The sequence below is a fragment of the Montipora foliosa genome, chromosome 12 (assembly GCF_036669935.1).
Source record: "Montipora foliosa isolate CH-2021 chromosome 12, ASM3666993v2, whole genome shotgun sequence".
NCBI classification, from domain to species: Eukaryota; Metazoa; Cnidaria; class Anthozoa; order Scleractinia; family Acroporidae; genus Montipora; species Montipora foliosa.
The window spans coordinates 29,077,749-29,097,748 of record NC_090880.1 but is presented as its reverse complement, the minus strand read 5'-3'; the positions used below and the strand labels follow the sequence as shown (position 1 = coordinate 29,097,748).

General features: G+C 38.7%; 2 protein-coding genes and 1 non-coding gene across 3 annotated transcripts in view; all 3 read right to left on the bottom strand.

The window, feature by feature from the left end:
* Positions 1 to 2,178: 2,178 nt before the first annotated feature.
* On the bottom strand, positions 2,179 to 13,782 carry LOC137979483 (TNF receptor-associated factor 4-like). Its single transcript, XM_068826739.1, has 5 exons — positions 13,594 to 13,782; positions 6,430 to 6,493; positions 5,756 to 5,857; positions 4,599 to 4,673; positions 2,179 to 3,024 (listed from the first exon to the last, which is right to left on the bottom strand). The coding sequence occupies exons 1-5, from the start codon at positions 13,764 to 13,766 to the stop codon at positions 2,299 to 2,301; spliced, it is 1,140 nt and encodes a 379-aa protein (XP_068682840.1). The 5' UTR covers positions 13,767 to 13,782; the 3' UTR covers positions 2,179 to 2,298.
* Positions 13,783 to 14,001: 219 nt separating this feature from the next.
* Positions 14,002 to 14,074, bottom strand: Trnat-ggu (transfer RNA threonine (anticodon GGU)). The gene has a single exon. It is a non-coding gene; the product is annotated as a tRNA-Thr (tRNA).
* Positions 14,075 to 17,039: 2,965 nt separating this feature from the next.
* Positions 17,040 to 20,000, bottom strand: part of LOC137979938 (TNF receptor-associated factor 4-like) — a 3,411-nt gene continuing 450 nt past the window's right edge. The window contains exons 2-3 of the mRNA XM_068827252.1: positions 19,867 to 19,944; positions 17,040 to 18,665 (exon numbers count right to left, since the gene is read on the bottom strand). Coding sequence (XP_068683353.1) covers positions 18,093 to 18,665; positions 19,867 to 19,944 — 651 coding nt within the window. The 3' untranslated portion in view covers positions 17,040 to 18,092. The remainder of the gene's footprint in view (positions 18,666 to 19,866; positions 19,945 to 20,000) is intronic.

Here is a 20,000-nt window from a genome sequence, read left to right as displayed (position 1 = left end):
CATTATGTGAGGGAGGGTTGAAATTAATTTTCGCTCAATGAGAGTGGGGTATGACTCAGTTTTGGAGCATATTTCACCTATCACCTATTCCCCAGCCCCGACCCCCCCCCCCCTTCCCCTACGGGTGAAAAGGGCTATTGACATTGATACTGATGATAATTTCACTTATAACAGAGACCATATGAAAATTTTAGTGTATCTGAATTTGCATGAATGGTGCTGTTTTGCCATGATTTTGAGAAAATATCTTAACCAAAATTACTTTTAGGGCCATGTGTATGTATGACTGTCTACAATAAAATTGATGCATAAATTTTCAAGGTCATCCTCCAAGGTATAGCGTAATTTTTGTCCACACTTTAAACAGCATGTCTGAAAACCAGCTTGCTGAGCCATTTACCGTGTTTAAGTAAAGTTCATCTACATCTACATTATGGTCCACCCCCCCCCCCCGTTTCCTGACCCACCCCCTCCTATAATTTATGACCAGTCCCTAATTGCATAATAGGCCGCCACTCGAAGCAACGCTTCCTAGTTCCCGGTTAAGCGGCTACGTGGCCACTAACTGGCTAAATGTGTGAGTGACTGAGCGCGAGTAAGCTGTCAACGCGCGTAAGCTGTGGCTACGCGTCTATGTAAGTTCCATGGGTTATGCAGTGACTATCATCGCTATGGGATGCCCTCGCCATTTTTGACACTTTATCGGAAAAAGGTATACGCTAAAGTTTAATGGTATTGTTAAACTGAGCTACGTAGCAACGTAGAAGCGTAGCCACAGTTTGCGCATTTGAGCGTAACAGAGTAGCCGCGTGGGCACGTGGCCGAAATTTTTTAAAACTGTTTTTGAGTGGCCGGGTATCCTACAGTTAAACTTAGTTAACAACTTTCACAGAAACTGGGTGACCCCTCACACTATTGCAGATTCACGCTTTTATGCTTAACGTGTTTTCAACGAACGTTTATTCCACCAGTTACAGAATAGATCGTGCCCAAGCATGCATCATTGCCTTTGGCTTTCATAAGAAGTATTAGCGCTGAAATTGAAAGTTTAAGACAAACGTCTCACCATGACACATCATCAAGTGCACATTCTGAAAATAGTTCTGTATCATCATCAAAGAGACTCGTCTGGGAGACGAAGATCAAAGATCGAAGGAATTATAAAATGTAAATGCTTCGTTTATAGCGGAAGTGCACTTAGCTATCAAGCTAGTTCACAAGCACCCTACTTTTAATTATTTGAAAGAAACACGATTAAGAACCCCAACTAGAAGAAGGCAACCAGTTGGCTATTTACAAAGCGTGGTGTAGTTGAATCCGGGCAACCGGAAACAAATCCAAACCAGAAGTCAGAACGGGATTTGAACCCGGGGCAACCGCGTGCAAACCCAATGCCCTAACCACTGGATCACGCCGCCTCCCTTAAGAAGTTAAAAGTATGGACCACAAAATTTAAATTTAAATCTCTCTACCCGGAACAAGACGAGAGTCGTGTCCCAGCCACTCTTGACCCCGGCTCTCCTGCTGCATCGAACAAAAACACCAACAAAAATCGGGAAAGTTACACTGACGACTTCTGTTCTGTTGGTATCGATGCAAGTGAGCGTGGAGTGTTTGATTTGCCACCTGCAGCTAACAATCTGGGTTATACATAATTTCTAATCATCTCGTGAATCTAATGTCACCCTATAATATTGTTGGTTTTCTAGGCAAACTACAGCACGCTGACAGTCAAAACTTGTATATTAATTTTTATTTGTTACCAAGGAATATAGAAAAATGTATACTAGAACTGAATTACGTTTCTCTACTCAAAACTAACGATAGCACCTTAGAAAAAAAACCTTGTGGCAAAAAACATCAGGTCTGTAAAAATTAACGCCAAAATGAGATGGCAAACCGACAAAGCCAGCGCTTTTTCACGCGAAAAAATGTATTTTGTGGTGCTTTGGCAGTCGTCGTTAAACTCTTCGCACGAAGCACGTCATCGATATTAAGATCTGTTTACGAAATAAGAATATTTAACTGTTCATGCTCAAAAAAAAGTGCGATCTCGTCAAATTTTACGACCACGTGCTGATAATCTTTTTCTAAAAATGATAACTTCGCTCTCTACACACCCTTCTGTTTTGAGTGGTCACCTAACAAATTATACAAAGCAGGAAGAGAAAGAGAGAGAGAGCCTGGGTTCGAGGTTGGTGTTCGGCTACTTTTATTAACTAAACTGCCACAGGCTGCAACATTTTTGCAGTTTACCTCTTAAACGTTTTGTTTCTGTTTATTTGTTTCAAAGAACATTTAAACAATTCTAGCTTCAATAAAAATGGTATCGTTTAAAATGTAGGCACCTTTCTTCAGTTTATCATGTGACACGAATTTGGGAAATCCCATGCCTACGCTATTTTCTTTTTTCCAGGGTCTGGAGTTCCAATCTCCTTTTCCTTCTTTTTCCAATGTCAAAGAGATATTATCTCTGTCCTCTGGATTTTCTTTTGGATCGATCAATGTAAACGTTACTCGTTTAGGAAAAGGCCACTGTAAATTGGAATCATAATCACCCTTCATGATATAAATGAAAATCGACAGATGGGTATTCTTCCCTTTGCCGTTACCATTCAGATACAAAGACATTCTAACCTTATAGCCAAATTCACTTGTATAAAATGGAGCACTCAGTTTTATCTCATCTTCGTAGCCGGTTTTAACTTGTCGCAAGAGTTCATGGAAGCCACGAATCTTCCATACAAAGGGCTTTTTTTCAAGAGCACCTATCCTTTCTTCAAGTTTTTTCACCAGCTGTTTAGTGTTACGTAACTCTTCTTGGGTATCCCCCAATGTCTGCAACTGTTCTTTATTTCTCAACTTCTGTAACTCTTCTTGAGTTTTCCACAACTTCTGTAACTCTTCTTCTTTATTTCTCAACTTCTGTAACTCTTCTTCTGTATCCCTCAACTTTACACCGACTAAATCAAGATGCAGTCGCATTTCAGCTTCAATATGGGAGTCCATGTCATCTTGCTGTACCTGCAAGGAAAAAAGCTTGTTACTGACTTCTATATAAAGAGAGTTAAATTACCACTGAATTTCCGAGGCGAGAACGAAGTACTTCCATTTCCCGGCCGACAAAATGTTCCAGAAAAGGGCAAAAACTGCAAAACGACGGCGAAATGGTATCCTACAAAAATGTACAATTGCTTGTGCCATTTTCCCGACGAACATACCGCGCTTGACCTTGGGTAACCGGGCATTGATTTCTCAAAACAAAAAGTAAAGAACCTTTCTTTACAACCTGTGATATTAAAACTGGAATGTAACTTGTAGGGCCGCATATTAAAAGTAACACTTGAAATAACTAATAAAGTGTTTAGAAAACCCGACCAGCCGGTTACTTACAGAGGCCCGTGGAATTGCATCGGGGGGCCCTGAAGTCCTATCCGTAATGGGAGAGGGATTTCAACTCGGACGGCAAACCGTCCGGCGCCCAAAAGACTAACTTTAAATTTCAACGGATCACGTTAGACGACTTCTTAGGCCCTGTTTATATGGTCTCGGGTACCCGAGACAATCCTCCCCCCGATTTACCCTGAGCGAGATATTTTCCACTCATTTGTTTAAAAAAATCTAACAACCGTTTACATGAGGTGGGCGAAACAACTCGGGGAGGCGAGTTGTCTCGACTCACTCCCGTTTTGAGGTGCATGACCATCACACACGGAATAACCAACAGTTCAGCAATTAATCCCTCTCTTTAAATCTGCTGCAGGTCAGAGGACTTTCAAATACTGATCAACCAAGATGTGGAACGAGTCGGCCCATGAACTGAAAGACATTCCTTCATTTTCCACGTTTAAAAGGAAGCTCAAACGGCATCTCGTTAGCAACTTTTAAAATAATTGATAAAAATACCCGTTACGTTTAGTATTTTTAGATATTTTTTAACTGAAACAGGTTTCTTTTCTCATATAATTTTATTCATATTTTATCCTCTTTTAACTGCAAATTATTCATTGTAAATGCCAGTCGAAACGCCCTGTGGGGAACTGTCATCTTTTTTATATCATATATCATATCATATCATATCATATATCACATCATATCATGTCATATCATATTACATTATATTATATTATATTATATTATATTATATTATATTATATCTTCACTCAAATCGATCTTGTTTGTTTCCAGGCACGGTGAAACCTCAAAATAATTTGGCCCTTTTGTTTTGAGCTTTTGGAAATTAACTGCATTCCCCTAACGAAAATTACCTTTTTGGGACAGCCCATGTCAGCATACGGGCAAGGACGTGTTGCCGCCATAACAGTGACTGCGTCGCCCGAAAGCACGGAAACTGAAGAAAGCGTGTTCAGACAAGCTCCCGAGGTGCCCGAGAACTAGCCTTGCAGCCACTGCTTGTGCCCGGGTACGGTGCTCATATTTTATGCTCGCGCACCAACAAAAGGTTATGTTCAAACTAGTGGCCAGTTCCTGAGAACCGGGAACGGGCACCTAGTCTGTACGGGGCCTAATATATAACAAAAATATACGTTATCTGTTTCAGTACCACTAGACTATAAGTTCACATTACAAAGCCTAACCTCGTCTCTTGGGATGGATTCTCCACAGCCATTTGGACAGTCGGCAGGGAATCTTTGGCAGTCATTCTCGTGATTCTACAAATAAGTAACGTTTCAAAAAAATTGCGATCAATCTTTTTTATTTTATCCTGTAACTTCATTTTTATGACCTATTAAGGACCGTGCCTACTATTGTTACTGCGCATACGTTCTGCGCATCTTAAGAAACTGGGGCTTCCTATTGATGGTGCTCACTACTAATACAGCACTTGGTATTTTTGCGCAGTTTAAAACTATGCGGAGAAAGCAGAACTTGGCAAGTGCTCTTGGTATCCTAAAAGAAAATTGGGGGTAACTACGCATTTTTCTGCGATAATTGAGCCATACATTGCCTTGTACTTTAATCCTTTTATACAAATATTGTTGATTAATTATCTTTGAAAAGTGCGTGGTTACCAGTCAAGATCTGCTTTTCCCCCATACTCATTAAACCGCTCAAAAATACCTTTGAATTAGTTGGCACCGTCCTTAAACGTAGCGTGATGTCATTAAGCATTCCACGTTATAGACCTTTCCGGCTTGTACATTTTCTTTTCCCAATACAGATCATGTGATAATACTAAGGAGGCTTAGCCCTTTGTTTTGTTCATTAAAAAGAGTGTATGCAGGCATATTCATGCTTGCATGCCCTCATTTTAATGAACAAAACAAAAGACCAAACCTCCTGAGTATTATCACATGATCTGTATTGGGAAAACAAAATGTACAAGCCGAAAAGGTCTACTGAGACGCGTACGGCAACCGGAAGAGAACTCTTCGCATGCCAGGACAGTATTGTCTCCCAGATTTTTACACTAATCACCTCTAATGGAGAAAATATACTTGGCAATGTAAATGTGGTTGTGTGGAGACAAGTTAAAAAGGAAAACAGCTCACTTCCGGTTGCCGTCTGCATCTCAAAAACGTCCGTGCCTAAGCTCCCTATTAAACAACACCAACAGAATGGAAGAGAGGTCACCAGCCTAGTTTCTCCGGCTATATATGATGGCTGTCGGATTCAGGTTAACTGTACTGATTCTATTTGACCTCAATTATTGCGAAGAGTTTCTTTGGAGCTTAGGGACAAGCTTGCCATACAAGTTACACTATTGACGTCATCATTGGTTTTAATTACCAACCTCTTTAGCCCTTAATTCGCCAGTCCACTGACAGCCATCTCTTGGACAATGAATGATAAAAGAAAGAATCTTCCTTTGAGTTGCTTTGTCGGGAAAGATGTCCTTGAATTAAGGAAAGAAAAGCCTTTTATAAATAAAGGGATTCCCGCAGACAAATGTGTAAAAATATGGTGCTGATTTAAACAGCATCAGTTGGACGATCCTATGATATGAACAGTAAAACAAGGAAGGGAGGGTCGAGTTCTCTCAAGCTGCCTTAACCATCTTTTTGTTACGGACAAGGGAGAACAGAATAAGGGCCTAGTACCTGATTTCACATGCTGTTCACATGAAGGGACACTATACGCTGATTCAATGCACGGGTGAGTGGATTGAAGAAATTTACACATGCGCTACCCGTTTCAGTCCACTGACAGGCCTATTTCATACCGAAACGAGTGGTTGTTCTTCCTTTATATGATACTGTTGCGAGATATCGTACAGAAATGAAATTCTCGCTCCGGAACAGAAACTGGCGTGAAGTCGCGCGGGAGACCTCAAGAGGGAAACCTGACGGAGAAAACTCGCTCCGGGACGAAAGTTGCCCTGGTATAAGGAAACACCCCCTAACTCGAATGGAGAAGGCTTTTCTGATGGATCCCTTACTTCGTACTTTTCAAATAGAAGCCACTTACTTTATCTCGATTCAGGACGATATTGTCCAAAGGACACTTTGGCTCTTGTCCATCACGCTCCTGTCTGGTTATCAAAAAATAGTAGTAGTTTATTGACATTTCATCACGTTGAACAGATTGAGTATTAGCTCATTTAAAGGTGTATAACTAAAACAACTAAGTTAAAGATAAAAATCCAACTACAACCTTAGGCCCGATTCAAACGTCGCACTCCCGCTGTGTCGAACTCAATTGAATTGAGAAAATCGGAGGTTTTTTGTTTGTTATCGACGTTTATCTTTGCGCAAATCAGAGTTTGTTTGATAAGTTCGACATTTTTTCCCGGGAATCTCTGAATCTCTAAAATAGGGAATCTCTTTCTTATCGCGATTGTTCAAGAAAAGCGTCGAATCACATATCAATCACTGACAAGCTACAATCATAGACAAAAGTAGTTGGGAAGGTTATGTTAATGTTAAAGCGCAAAAGAAATAGTTTCACCTTCTCTTATATAGCCCCCCTCCCCCCTATTCAATGTTGGAAGGTAACACAACAATTTCCCAATAAAACCATTCAGTTTTGCACAACATTGAATAGGGGGGAGGGGAGAGAAGCAATGAAGACGTCAAAAGTGCTGACTTTCCCAAGGGTTTTGTCTATGATTATAGCTCTTTGAGTTTATAAAGTGGCAATTGAAGTTCTACCCTGTGAGCAAAGGCCCAAAATAATAATAACGATGATGACGATACTAATGATAATAATAATAATAATTTTAATTAACAATTATTCACCGAAGGCGAAGTAATTATCGGTGAATATTCACCGAGACGAAGTCGAGGTGAATATTCACCGATAATCACTGAGCCTGAGGCAAATAATTGTTTTAGTATAAATACACAGGTGATTATTTCAAATAAGAGAAGAAGAAAAAACATTTGAACGCGAAATCATCTTCACTTACAGTGCCAAAAACGACTACTGGCAGCCATTTTGTCCGTCGAGGTGATTATCAGCTGATAATCCGAGATAGCGAGCCAATGAGAGCGCGTGATTTTGTATAATCACCTGTGTATTTATACTAATATAATAATAATAATAATAATAATAATAATAATAACTTTATTTCTGTGACAATAATAATAGCCGTTTCCCATTGAATAAGGACACCTACAAAACGATTAAATTAACTGATAAAACCCCCGAAAACCTATGTAAAGAGCAGTTAATCATCAGATTTACTTAAAACTAGGAAGGTTCTGTTTACATGGGCAGGGTCGAAAAATAGCTCACGTTTACAAGCAATCTTACCACCCGGGGGTACCGGGGTATGTATGACCATTTACCATAATCCATATTCCATATCAAGCTTTCAGTCTTCGAAATTAACGATAATAGTGAAATCCAAGCCAATTAAGAATTCACGATAATAGTGAATTCAAGGTGGAGAAGGGGTTCATTCACCTGGTACCGCTCCGAGAGGGTAGCCCAAGGGGCGGTGCCAGGTCAATACCGGTTTATATAACATACCCCCGAGGGGCAGGTGAGAGAGGTTTCCTAACACAAAATGACTTTATTTAATTCTCTTGAGTTACTATTGTCAAATAAGTAGATCAATTTCGATGTCAATCCATGTGGAGTGGTCAAATAGTAGGTTTGTCAGAAAGAAATGAGTGACTCAGAGGAAGAAATATTCTTAGCTAGCCCAGAGCATGCAGTTTTGGCGGCTTTCTTGAACCATCCATCCCGAGAGATTTTTTATATCAGTCGTCCAACGAGTCACATTGCAAACAAGGATGTTCGCAGTTAGACGTTGAAGATGTTGCATCAAATTTGTTTGAAAATAACGCGGCCGGTGAAACGAATTTCTCGTTTGAAGGATATTGTGCTATGACAAATGCCGACGACGCAAATGAGGTCCAAGAAAATGTGGTAACCATAAAAAAGGGAAAAAGCGAGGTATAGAAGCAATTTTGTATGGAGGTTGCTCAACGTAACAGACAGCGAATACCAGTTAACACAAGAAAAGCTACTTCTTCACGGGCGGTATCCGTGTGGGATGACTGGGTTAAAGAGAAGAATTCACTGCCCGTAGAAAAAGGGAGAACGACGATTTCCTGGTGGTACCGGAGGCAACTCTATTACATGTATTCACAATATGCTATGTGGAACCTTGCATTCGTTTATACAATCAAAAAGAAGAACGGCACCTTTTATCCTTCCAACATCTTATAACAAATCTGCGTTGGAATTCAACGGTATTTGAGAGAAAATGGAAATGCAGGTGTGGATATATTTCGAAACTCGCGATACAAGTTATTTCAACATTCATTGCACTCTCAAATAAAATGTTTGACGAGCTCAGGTCTTGGCTGGCAAACAACGGAAGCAAGCAAAACCCATGACTTAAGAAGAAAGGAAAGAGGCAACGAGCCAAAGACACTTGTTAACACCTTGGTATATTTGTTTGGAAAGCTCTGTGCTCTTCATAGTGGTGGAGAACAAGGAAGCTTGACGTTCGCACAGCGCGAGGTTATAGAGGGAGACGTACTCGGTTGAGGTACACATCCTCACCTTTGGAGAAAACAACTTTAGATGTTGTCTGAAGCATCGGAATATTAATGCAAAAGTTGTTGAGCAGCATGAAAACATTTCAAATCCAGAAAGGTGTGTAGTTCGCTTGCATTAGTAAGTATGTATATTAACGAGAGCCCGAAAGACCTAGAGAAAAGTAGCTTCTTCTATTTGTCACCATAAAAGCAACTCAACGTAGAAGATAAAGTATGGTTTACGCGTTCTCCGATGGGAAAAAATAAGTTGAGACATGTGGTTCGGGATCTGTGCAATATAGAGGATTTTCACACGAATCACTCTCTGAGAGAGACCACATGCTCATTAGAATTAGGATAATGTGTGCCGGAGAAGCTAATTATGGATCGTACGGGTGATAGGGACGTAAAATCTCTTCGTGCTTTACAAAGACAAAGTGGTAGAGAACGTGAAGCTGTCTCTGATGTTGTACAAGCCTTTAAGAGCTTATTTCTAGAGGGATCGGCCCCCAGAAAGGTTAAAACCGAAGGTCAACAAGGAAAGTTCATTTTCAACAATCGTACAGTTGTATTTTTTAAAAAAATTAATTAAGAGTACCGTCAGAAATTTGAACAAGATGGACAGTATTTATTAGCAATTTGCACTTTCTCTGTAATTTCCTTTATTGATTTTGTATCATGGTGAACTTTAATTGTGGCATGTTATGATCCCGTGATTAAAGAATGCTCTGTGATTGTTTGCTGCAAGGTCATTAAATTGCAATGTGTTGTTTTTACCGAGAAGGTCAAATACGTTGGGGGAAATATGAGCAGGGGAAATATATATTGCATTGTTTTGCTACAGTTATCAGCTATTGTTTAAGTCCCGCACTACCCTGTTACAATCAAAGCCACCACCACCAACTTGTCAGACATTGAATAGTGATCAGGGGTTATGTAATATATTCCCCTGAAAAGAACAAAGGACACCGAGCCAAGCGACAACTAAGCATGTAAACAGGCAAAATGGTGGGCGAAAGATGCATTTTGACGGGTGTGTGCTCTTCTACTCTCATTAGCTACCCTTGCATCAACTTTTTAGTGCTGTAGCTTTTTATTATTACTTTTAATGCTGCAACGCCTCCGCCAAAGGCAGTATATTGTAACACGAGCCAACCCCATGTTGGAGGGTTACCCCACCTTAAAGCGCTTACATGGCAAAAGGCTGGGCGGGTTAACCGGACTGGCAGACCGGGCAGCCCACCTCGGCAGGTTACCACACCTATCATGTAAACGCAAGGCTGAAAAATTAAGAGTTTATACAGACAGGGGGGTTACCCCACCTGCATGTAAACAGGCCCAAGAGTTGCACATTAACCCTTTCACTCCTGTGGGGTTCCCCATTGACGAGTAAAATCGTCTGGCATTAGACAGAGTAAAATCTATAAGTGTCACTCTTGGGAGTGAAAGGGTTAATGGGGAGATAGTTTTTGAGTGAATCTAGCTGTTGTTAACCCTTTCACTCCTGTGGGGTTCCCCATTGAAGAGTAAAATCGTCTGGCGTTAGACAGAGTAAAATCTATAAGTGTCACTCTTGGGAGTGAAAGGGTTAATGGGGAGATAGTTTTTGAGTGAATCTAGCTGTTGTTAACCCTTTCACTCCTGTGGGGTTCCCCATTGAAGAGTAAAATAGTCTGGCGTTAGACAGAGTAAAATCTTTAAGTGTCACTCTTGGGAGTGAAAGGGTTATTAAGCAGTGCCAGCAGTCATCCGGAGAGAAAAAAAAAATCGGTAAGATCTTGTTTTTTTTAACTGATCTCCTTAAGGCTTCTTCTATAGTTTGTAGCTCCCTTATTTTCCAATGTTAGACCAGAGCACAGGCCCCAAATATCTCACTGGGCCACTCAAATCGTGTCTTCTCAAATTCGATTTTTCCAGCCCACCCCCTCTGGTACTTTTATGATCAGTCCATTAGATTTGGCAGAATTTTGGAAATAAAAAAGTTTCAACTACAAAATAATGAGAGATCTACCCCCGCCCGCTCAAATTTATCTCAGAGCACTGTCGAGACTCATGTTCACACTTATGTAAATTCGTATTTAGATTACTGTTTTGCCTTATGCTATGGACCGACTCTAACAGTACTTGACTTGTACATAATTCAGCAGCTCAACATGTTACCATGTTGAGAAAGCATGAGCATATAATGATATTACACCGGCAATTGTTAGGTGTTTACACTGACTCTGGTATGTTTTAGAATTATTTTAAAAATATTGTTGCTGACTTATAAGGCTCCAAATGGTCAGGCACTTCTCTATCAGTGACCTATTGAAATATACATTTGTAAGAATTCAGACTACCTTTTAAGATCGCCATACAATCAATAAATTGCTCGTTGAGCCCCTGGCTAATCTGAAAAATAATGTATGAGAATAGGGCATAATCTGCGGCAGGACCAAACTTTGGAACAAACTACCATTGGACATTACACAGTCATCATCAGTAACCGCTTTTAAAACTAAGCTTAAGACTCATCTTTTTAATGATGCATTTAATTGATTTGTAATTTTATTATTAGCATGAATAGTATTGGATAATGTAGTTACAGTAATGCAGTCTACCTAAGAGTTATTTATTTCTAAGGACACTTTTGATTTGTATTAGCCTGTACGCTATAATGTACAGTAATGAGTATACATATAATTAATGCAGCCTAAAATACTTAATAAGCTAATTAAAATTTATTTTAATGTTAAGTGCCATGGACAATTAGTGGGGTATGGTGCTAAATAAGTGTATTTATTTATTATCTAAAATTATATTTGGAAGTGGATACACAGATATGTAGTGGAATTACTTGAGGGATACAGGCATATTTTTTTAATTTCGTTAGTTAAAGAAAAGCATCTCACACTTCAAAACATACAAAGCAGTTCCGCCAACAAATAACCAATGCTACATTATGTAGTCGAGGCAGGCGGCCTAAGGTTACAGCAGTCTGTATTAAAGTAAATTACTGTTTACAAGAGGTAAAACAAAAATTAATTAATTCAATAAATGAGACTCTTTAGGAAAGTAAATTGAATGTTGTTATAACCGAATAACTAGGGTAATCCTCCTCTGCCTCAAATATGGAAAATAGCATTAGTCTGTTTAATTTGTCTTTTAAAAGCATGTTTGGGAAGTTTACGGGTCTCGGCTGAAAGTGAATTCCATAGCTTCGCTCCGAAACTCTCCAGAGACCTCTCATTTTGATTTAGTCTTGAGGTTCTGATGAAAAACTTTCCACAGGAGGAGAATCTAGTTTTGGGAGCTTCTATTGTATATGCAGGGGTTTTAAAGATTGGTTGTTCACACCACTTTTCATTAACCGAGAGTGACCCAGCACGTCGATCTTTTCTTGTAGCAATTTACTAAGGAGAACAGTGACAGATCCTCCTTGTATGCACGCCACCTGCCTATTGTGCTTGGGTTCGCTTGCGATCCTCCCATATCTAGTGGTACAGTTTGCTTTATGGATCTATCAGGGCTTGAAATTGCAACCAATACAGTAACATTTGCCACTGAATTTTTTTCCCTGTGTGACTAAAATATCTGGAGAAGTCTTATCATGTCACAAAATTGCGACTGAAGTGAAGTGAAGTGAAGTGAAGTCTTTATTTATCGCAGGTAGCTCAAAATAGCATCTAAATGCTAATAAACTAGAGGCCCTCATTACAAGATCACAATACTTAAAATAGTTGAAAATCAGAGGTTATGATAAAATTAGCAAAATCTAATAAAACTATGAAACAATTATTAGCATGCAGCACAGTGACCCACAATACTTATATAGAGAAATGATTTAAAGATTGCTGGTCTTTAAAAATCCTATTCCAAAGAGAATTTTTGAAAGTCTTGAGAGTCTCTGCTTTCCTCATTTGAAGAGGTAGCTTATTTTTTCATTAATTTCAAGCCCTGTCTATAAGATGAAAATGACTTACAATCGTTTGAACAAAGTCAATTAGAACGTAAATAAAATTTCAGTAGCCTTTGCTCTATTAAGAACGAGGCATACCACATGCTTGTTACACTGTATATGGCACTCAAAAAGTCATTCATTCCCAGGTCTGTCTTTATCCTTTTCTCAAATCTGCGTATCCAGCAATTTAGGGGTTAGTTTTTGAAGTGGCAATGTATTCTGCAGTTAAGCCGTTTAGTTTATTCATTACTATTATAAATTTTCTTAATTCCTATCATTATTATTGCAGTTTATACCACAGCATATTCTATTCACACTTGCACTAAACATGGCAGACGTATCTGCGCAGCTGTCAAGAAATGCTTTTAAACCTTACGAGTGTCGTGTTTTTATTAAAACTTTTATTCTCAATGCTACTATCTATTATTTTCTTATGTAGTGGCTACGCTTATCTTTGCGCCATCACACGAACATTTAAACTTACCTGGTAATACCTCTTTCATAATGGCGGCCAAATAAAATACTCTTTTATTTTAATGCTAATAACACTTTCAAATGAATATTTGTTTAAAAATGAGGGCAGTAGGTCTAATTAACATAAATACAAAAGAATGTAAAGGAGGTGGCCATTTATGAAAGTGGTCTATTTCTCGCTAAATGCGCTAAAAAGTGCAAGACGCGAAATATTAAGCTTACCTCATAAAATGTCGCTCAAGACACTGTCTGCAGAATCGATGACCACACACTCCCGTTTGAACCGCCTCCTTTAGCGGCACGTGGCATATTGGACAGTGGAAATCATCTTCCACGGCATCTACGAATTTGTCATCGTATCCACTGGGTAAAGGACTCCCTTGACCTTCTGTCATGATTATTTTGTAAAAAAAAAAAGACCACTCCACGCTCTAGATTGAATCATGGGTAATCAGGGCAACATGGCGGCAAATTGGCCGAGTCGAAAAATACCATAATACTCTTGATTGTGATGAAATGCTGTATGAAATGGATCACATATGAACTGCGGATATGAAATCAAGTGAAGCTATGATCCTCACAGTTATGAACGCAATTTTTGCAATTACGTTGAGAAGCCTGAAAAATCCAGGACTTCAACGGGGTTTGAACCCGTGACCTCGCGATACCAGTGCGACGCTCTAACCAACTGAGCTATGAAGCCACTGACGTTAGGAGCTGGTCATTTGTTGTTTACGCCCGAGAGAAAAAAAACAATGCTTATTCAAAATTTGGGGGAGCAAACCAAAAGTATTATGGTATTTTCGCTTCGGCCAATTGGCCGATTTTTTGGTCGAACTTCCGAAGGCTAAAAAAAATAGAAAATACAAGTCCTATAACAGCCTAATTAGTATGGATCGAAGGCTTAACTATCCTAGATTTGTACTATGCTAAAAAATCGCATGAAAAAAAACCTATTAGCCGAGGAAAAAACAATTTTTCCAAAAGTATCGAAAATGGCCATTTTTTCGCAAAATAGCAAAAGGGGCACCAAGGCAAAAATTTCAAAAATGGCCGATTTTTTGGTCGTAGTTCGGAAGGCTAAGAAAATAGGAAATACAAGTCTTATAATAGCCCAATTAGTATAGATCGAAAGCTTAAGTATCAGTAGATTTGTACTATGCAAAATATCGAATGAAAAAAGATCTATTACACAAGAAATAACAATTTTTCCAAAAGTATCGAAAATGGCCATTTTTCGCAAAATAGCAAAGGGGGGACTAAGGCAAAAGTTTCAAAAATAACCAATTTTTTTTCGAACTTCGGAAGGCTACAAAAATAGGAAATACAAGTCCTATAATAGCCTAATTAGTATGGATTGGATAGAAAGCTTAACTGTCCTAGATTTGTACTATGCAAAAAACCGCAGACAGGAAAACTGACAAAATTTTTCCAAAAGTATCGAAAATGGCCATTTTTCGCCAAATAGCAAAACTTGAGGGGCACCAAGGTCCTTATCAGCGCTATTTGTAGGCAGCCAGCAGACTTCCTTTTGCAGTTATCATACACCAGAAAGGGAAGAAGAAAAAGAAGAAGTTCGAACTTCAGGATTATGTGGCGCCGGCTGAAAATTAATAAAATGGAAAAGGAAACGCCCCTTCATCCAAATGGGCTACTAGCTAAAATTGTAGAACTTGAAGGGGACTGTGCCAAAATAATCACACAATTTGGATTTATCACTACACACAGACTCAGAAAAATAAAATAAAAAACAAATATTATATTTGATAATTCAAAAGAAATAACACTTACAAGAGACTACAAAATGGCTTCTGATCAATAGATTATGAAACCCATTTTCCTGATTTTTGAAAGTTTTGTTTTTACTTGCTTTTGATTATTACGAATTCGAAGTAAGCAAAAGATACAGTAAATACCTAAGGAAATTAAAAATCAACAATACATCATGTATGTTTCAGTTCTTTTATTCCTTAGAAGATAATTCAATATTGTTGCCCCGTGCCCTTCTAAGGAGATTCATCAATGAACAATGTCCGTCTAAAGGCTCTGGGAAAGAAAAGTAGAATCGGTTATCATGCAAAGTATGCCTAACCCCAACCTCAACGCTAACCATTTAAGACCTAGACCTAACAACCACTGGCGTTTTATAAAATACTCATGAAAAATTTAAGCTACACTAAGTTCACCCACTCACCTCTAGCTACCTCTAGGACCAGTTTACTTATATTTACCCATATATTACAGGTGCTTGCTAAAAATTGATGGGTTTTTGTTGATGTTTCCTACTTTCAATTTCAACCTAGTTTAAAATAAAATGACCTAGGTTGAAATTAAAATTAACCTGACTTTAAATTTAACTGTAGCATATACATTTATCATAATCGTTTTAAATTTTCCAGTATTCGCTGGCGATTGTTAATTTTTTACGTTTAATCAGAGTTAGGTTTCCTCTTTTGCTGACTTTGTAATTTTTGAGTAATTTATTTAGAGTCCTGGCGGGGGATCTGAGTTGTGCCTGGCCCGTGGCAGATTTCCTGTCCATTTTTTTCCCTACGGGTTCTTTGGGGCAGGTTTTTTCTGGCCACCCTGGTACGCTTACACGAAGCTGTAGTTTATTTACCCTAACTGTAGCTATGCTCTTTTTTGTCTGTCATTAAAGTGGGTTACGACGTTACTCTCAGGCCATATCCAATATTCTCCAGGATTTGCTGGCTTTTTCGTTTCTTGTTTTTTTATTAACTTCTGGTAAGTGCAGAATTACTCGTTTACAAGGAGGCCAAGGTAAACTCAAATCATGTTCCCTTTTCATTATAGATTTTAAAATGGACAGACCCTATCAACCTACACTCAATCTCTTTCATGATGGATGTCATAACAAACAAGCAGTCAAAAAGCGAAAAAAGAAACAAAGAGAAAAAGGTTGATTGAACGGCGAATGAATATGTTATCGGGCTAAAACCAATATTTCGAAAGGCATTGCCTTTCTTCATAACTGTTTACAAGCAATGATTACGTTAATATTTATCATATTTATATAGCTAATTAGATCCTTCACCAAGATCCGGTGTAACCCGCGATATGGCGTTCTTTTCGCAGGCTAGGTCCGGTACTTCTGTTTTGTTAAGCTGGTCTTTGCTTACACAGTGATCTATGAATTTGCCATATTGAGCATGCGCATAAGGCTTAACGGTCGCAATTTTAAAGATCCAATCTCATCCTCCTCATACGCACCCTGGTGTTTAGTAAACCTTGCCGCGTTTACTAGGGATAATTATAGGTCAAACTATTCACACTTAAGCGATACAACCCCTGTCTTCTAGCTGATTTAATTCTGGCGTATTCATCTACCACTCACAAACGTCGTGCAAAGCATTACTTTGGACGAAAGATCATGGCGCTGTCACGCTTCACGCAGAGAATGCGTCTTGTTGGTGTCTTCAAATCAAACGTTCCTTGCATTGATTCGCTCATACGAACTCTTTGATTAACACAGACTTTGCAGGTTTTCTTCTTAGTTTTCCGTGGAGAGAATCTTTGTTGGATTGTCCGAACAAACATAGAAAATCTGTACAAAACGCTGAAACTTGAAATTAAGTCGTTATTTTTATTTTTATTCTGCATTAATCGATTGTGATTGGTCGTTGCCAAGGGCTAATAAGAAAAGGTTATTCAAGGTTACATCAATCCTACACAGATCAAAACCTTAACAAAATGCGGTGCGTATAGATCTTGACAACAATTAACTAACGGCTAAAACATTGATTATCTCTTGATTTTATGCCTACACTTTTTGCGTGATAACTGGCACGAAAGCAACACGCTGCTTACAGTATTTAGTACCTACTAAACAGTGGATAGCGTTCAAGGCGCGCTATGATTGGCTCCTCAAACTCCGAATATCCTTTGCTAGCCACTTCCACTTCAGTGAATGGTTGTTAAATATCAAGAAAGGATCGGAGGAGAGAACACATCCACCATACACGCGCCTCTTCCAATGATAATCCTTATTTAAACCGTGATCACGATGGCGGCTAATTTAAGGAAGGCACCTGATTAACAACAACAACAATACTTTATTTCACCCCATAGTTACAATAAACTAATAACAATTATTCAATAATTATACAATAGTAACAATAGTACAGCAGATAATAGGGGTGCTGGCTGCCCGAAATAACCTAAAAGTTAAAAATGCCGGGCAGCTAGTTAAAAGAAAAGATGTTAAAATGTTCAGGTCAGGGACACAAGAACAAACAAACATTGATACACACAGAAATAGAGATAAATAGAGTTAAGTAAACTACCAGTATATTAAAGCGACTAAAATTCTTACATTTCAAAAGAGTATTATTATTTCAAAAGAGTATTTTTTATTTCTTATCTTAAAATTACAAAATCGATGTATAGATGTCTAGTAATCTTTGATAAATTGCTGTTTCATTTTCTTTTTAAACAAAGACAATGGTTGTAATCGATCATTGGTTGCGCGACTGTGGGCACGAGACCATTATAACTTTCACGGCATAGCGCAAAACATAAAATAGATTTTTTTAAAAACTATCATGGAGCATGGGGATGTGTTTTTTCTCCTTATCCGCTCTTGTATATCTCAGCTGAGCGGTCTTATTTCGTCAGCTGACGTTAATGTGTTTTGCAAATTAAATTGAAAGCTAAAAACAAAGATTTGGTTTAGATAGCCCTGGTTCCTTTCATAAAGAATTTTAGTCGAATTTAGCTTCAAAAAAAATAGCATCATCCACAATGTATGCTCCGTTTTTCAGGCTATCATGTGACACAAATTCATGAAACCCTGTTGCTTCGTTTTCTTCTCTCACAGGCCTCGACGACCAGTCACCGCTGTAGGATGAGAACGAACCAACGATGTTCTCCCTGTCATCGGGGTTTCCTTTCTGATCGATCAATGTCAACGTTACCGGTTCAGCAAAAGGCCATTGCAGAATGGCATCGTATTCACCTTTCATTATAATTAGGTGAAGCGACAAATGAGTGTTATACCCGATGCCGACACCATTGGGAGTCAAGCGCATTTTAACTTTATAGCCATATTGCTTTGTATAAAATGGATCACTGTATATCGCATCTTGCAATCCTGCTTTTGCCTGTCTCAAGATTTCACTGAAGCCATTTATCTTCCATATGTACACGTTCCTCTCCTCAAGTTTTTCTTTTGTCACCCTTAACTCTTCTTCTGTTTCGTCCAACCTTACACAGGCGAGGAGAAGGTGCAATTCTATGTCGGATTGAAGATGAGATTCTGTCTCTCTTCGCTGAAACTGGATCAGAAAAAAATAATAACAAAAAAAAGGGATGTGTTATTTATTGCTTAGAGCTTGGATTTGCATGTGGGGGCTTCAAATCCCACTCTAATCCAAAATCTCTATTTAAGCAATTCCCGTGACATCAACCGCTGACCGGTTAGCCAAGTTAATTAAGCATCGGACTTCGGTGCGGGAGGTCGCTTGTTTGAATCTCGGCCAAACAAAAAAAAAATGTGGCTTCCTGTTGTCTTGATCATTTCGGACAGCACATTTTTGGATGTTAGCTATTTAGCTTATAAATGTTAAATGAAGGCTCAAATTTGCGCTCAAGAATTTTAAATGAGAACCAAACGTTTCGGGAGTACTCCCTCTTCAAACCACCCCTTGCAAACCACTGATGAGGAAAGAGGGAGTATCCTCGAAAGGTCTGGTTCTCATTTAAAATTCTTGGGCGCAAATTTGAAGTTTCATTTAATATTTATCCGCATTATTGCACAGCACAGTTTCTTCGAATTTTAGCTATTTAGCCTATGTGCATAGAAGAAAGTAAAACAATTATTTACGTGATCAAAATCGTATAAGGAGTACGATGTATTTTTAACCATTATTACATTCATTGATAAGGCTGAGTGGTTCTGAGGATGAAACTAGGAATTATACTAAAATTTGGTTTTATCAACGGAGTTGATAATGTAAATTGGCCACCGTACAGAGATTATAAAAGCTGACGTTTCGAGCGTTAGCCCTTCGTCAGAGCGGATTCGCTCTGACGAAGGGCTAACGCTCGAAACGTCAGCTTTTATAATCTCTGTACGGTGGCCAATTTACATTATCAACTCCGTTGATAAAACCAAATTTTTGTATACTACTTCCCCACCGACGCAGCACCACAGTTTCTTTAGAAACTACCCCTTCATTTAGGAATTATACTGATTGACAATAAGACGGATGTTTCCCTTGGTCCGCACTTCCTCCGAGATCTGCATAATTCTTCATGTTATGCAAAAAGGAAATTCAACGATTATTTTATCGAAATAAGATCGGAGCTATTAAAAAAGTACGTTGTAGCGTTCTGAGCTCTTAACTTTTCAAACGTGCGAGGTCTTTAAAAAAGGAGCAAGATGTGACATCATTGATTGTTGGACTTGACAGCAATATTACATAACGATAACTTGAATTTCATAGTTTACAGTCATCGTTTTTATTCAAGGATTACCTTGCTTGGACAGCCAAGGCTAGAATACGGGCAAGAAATCTCCGTCAATGTGCATTCGTTCGCAACATGGTCTGGGATCTGTCATAAAAATGCATTGAGAATATTGTAGAATATTAATAGATCAAACATGACTA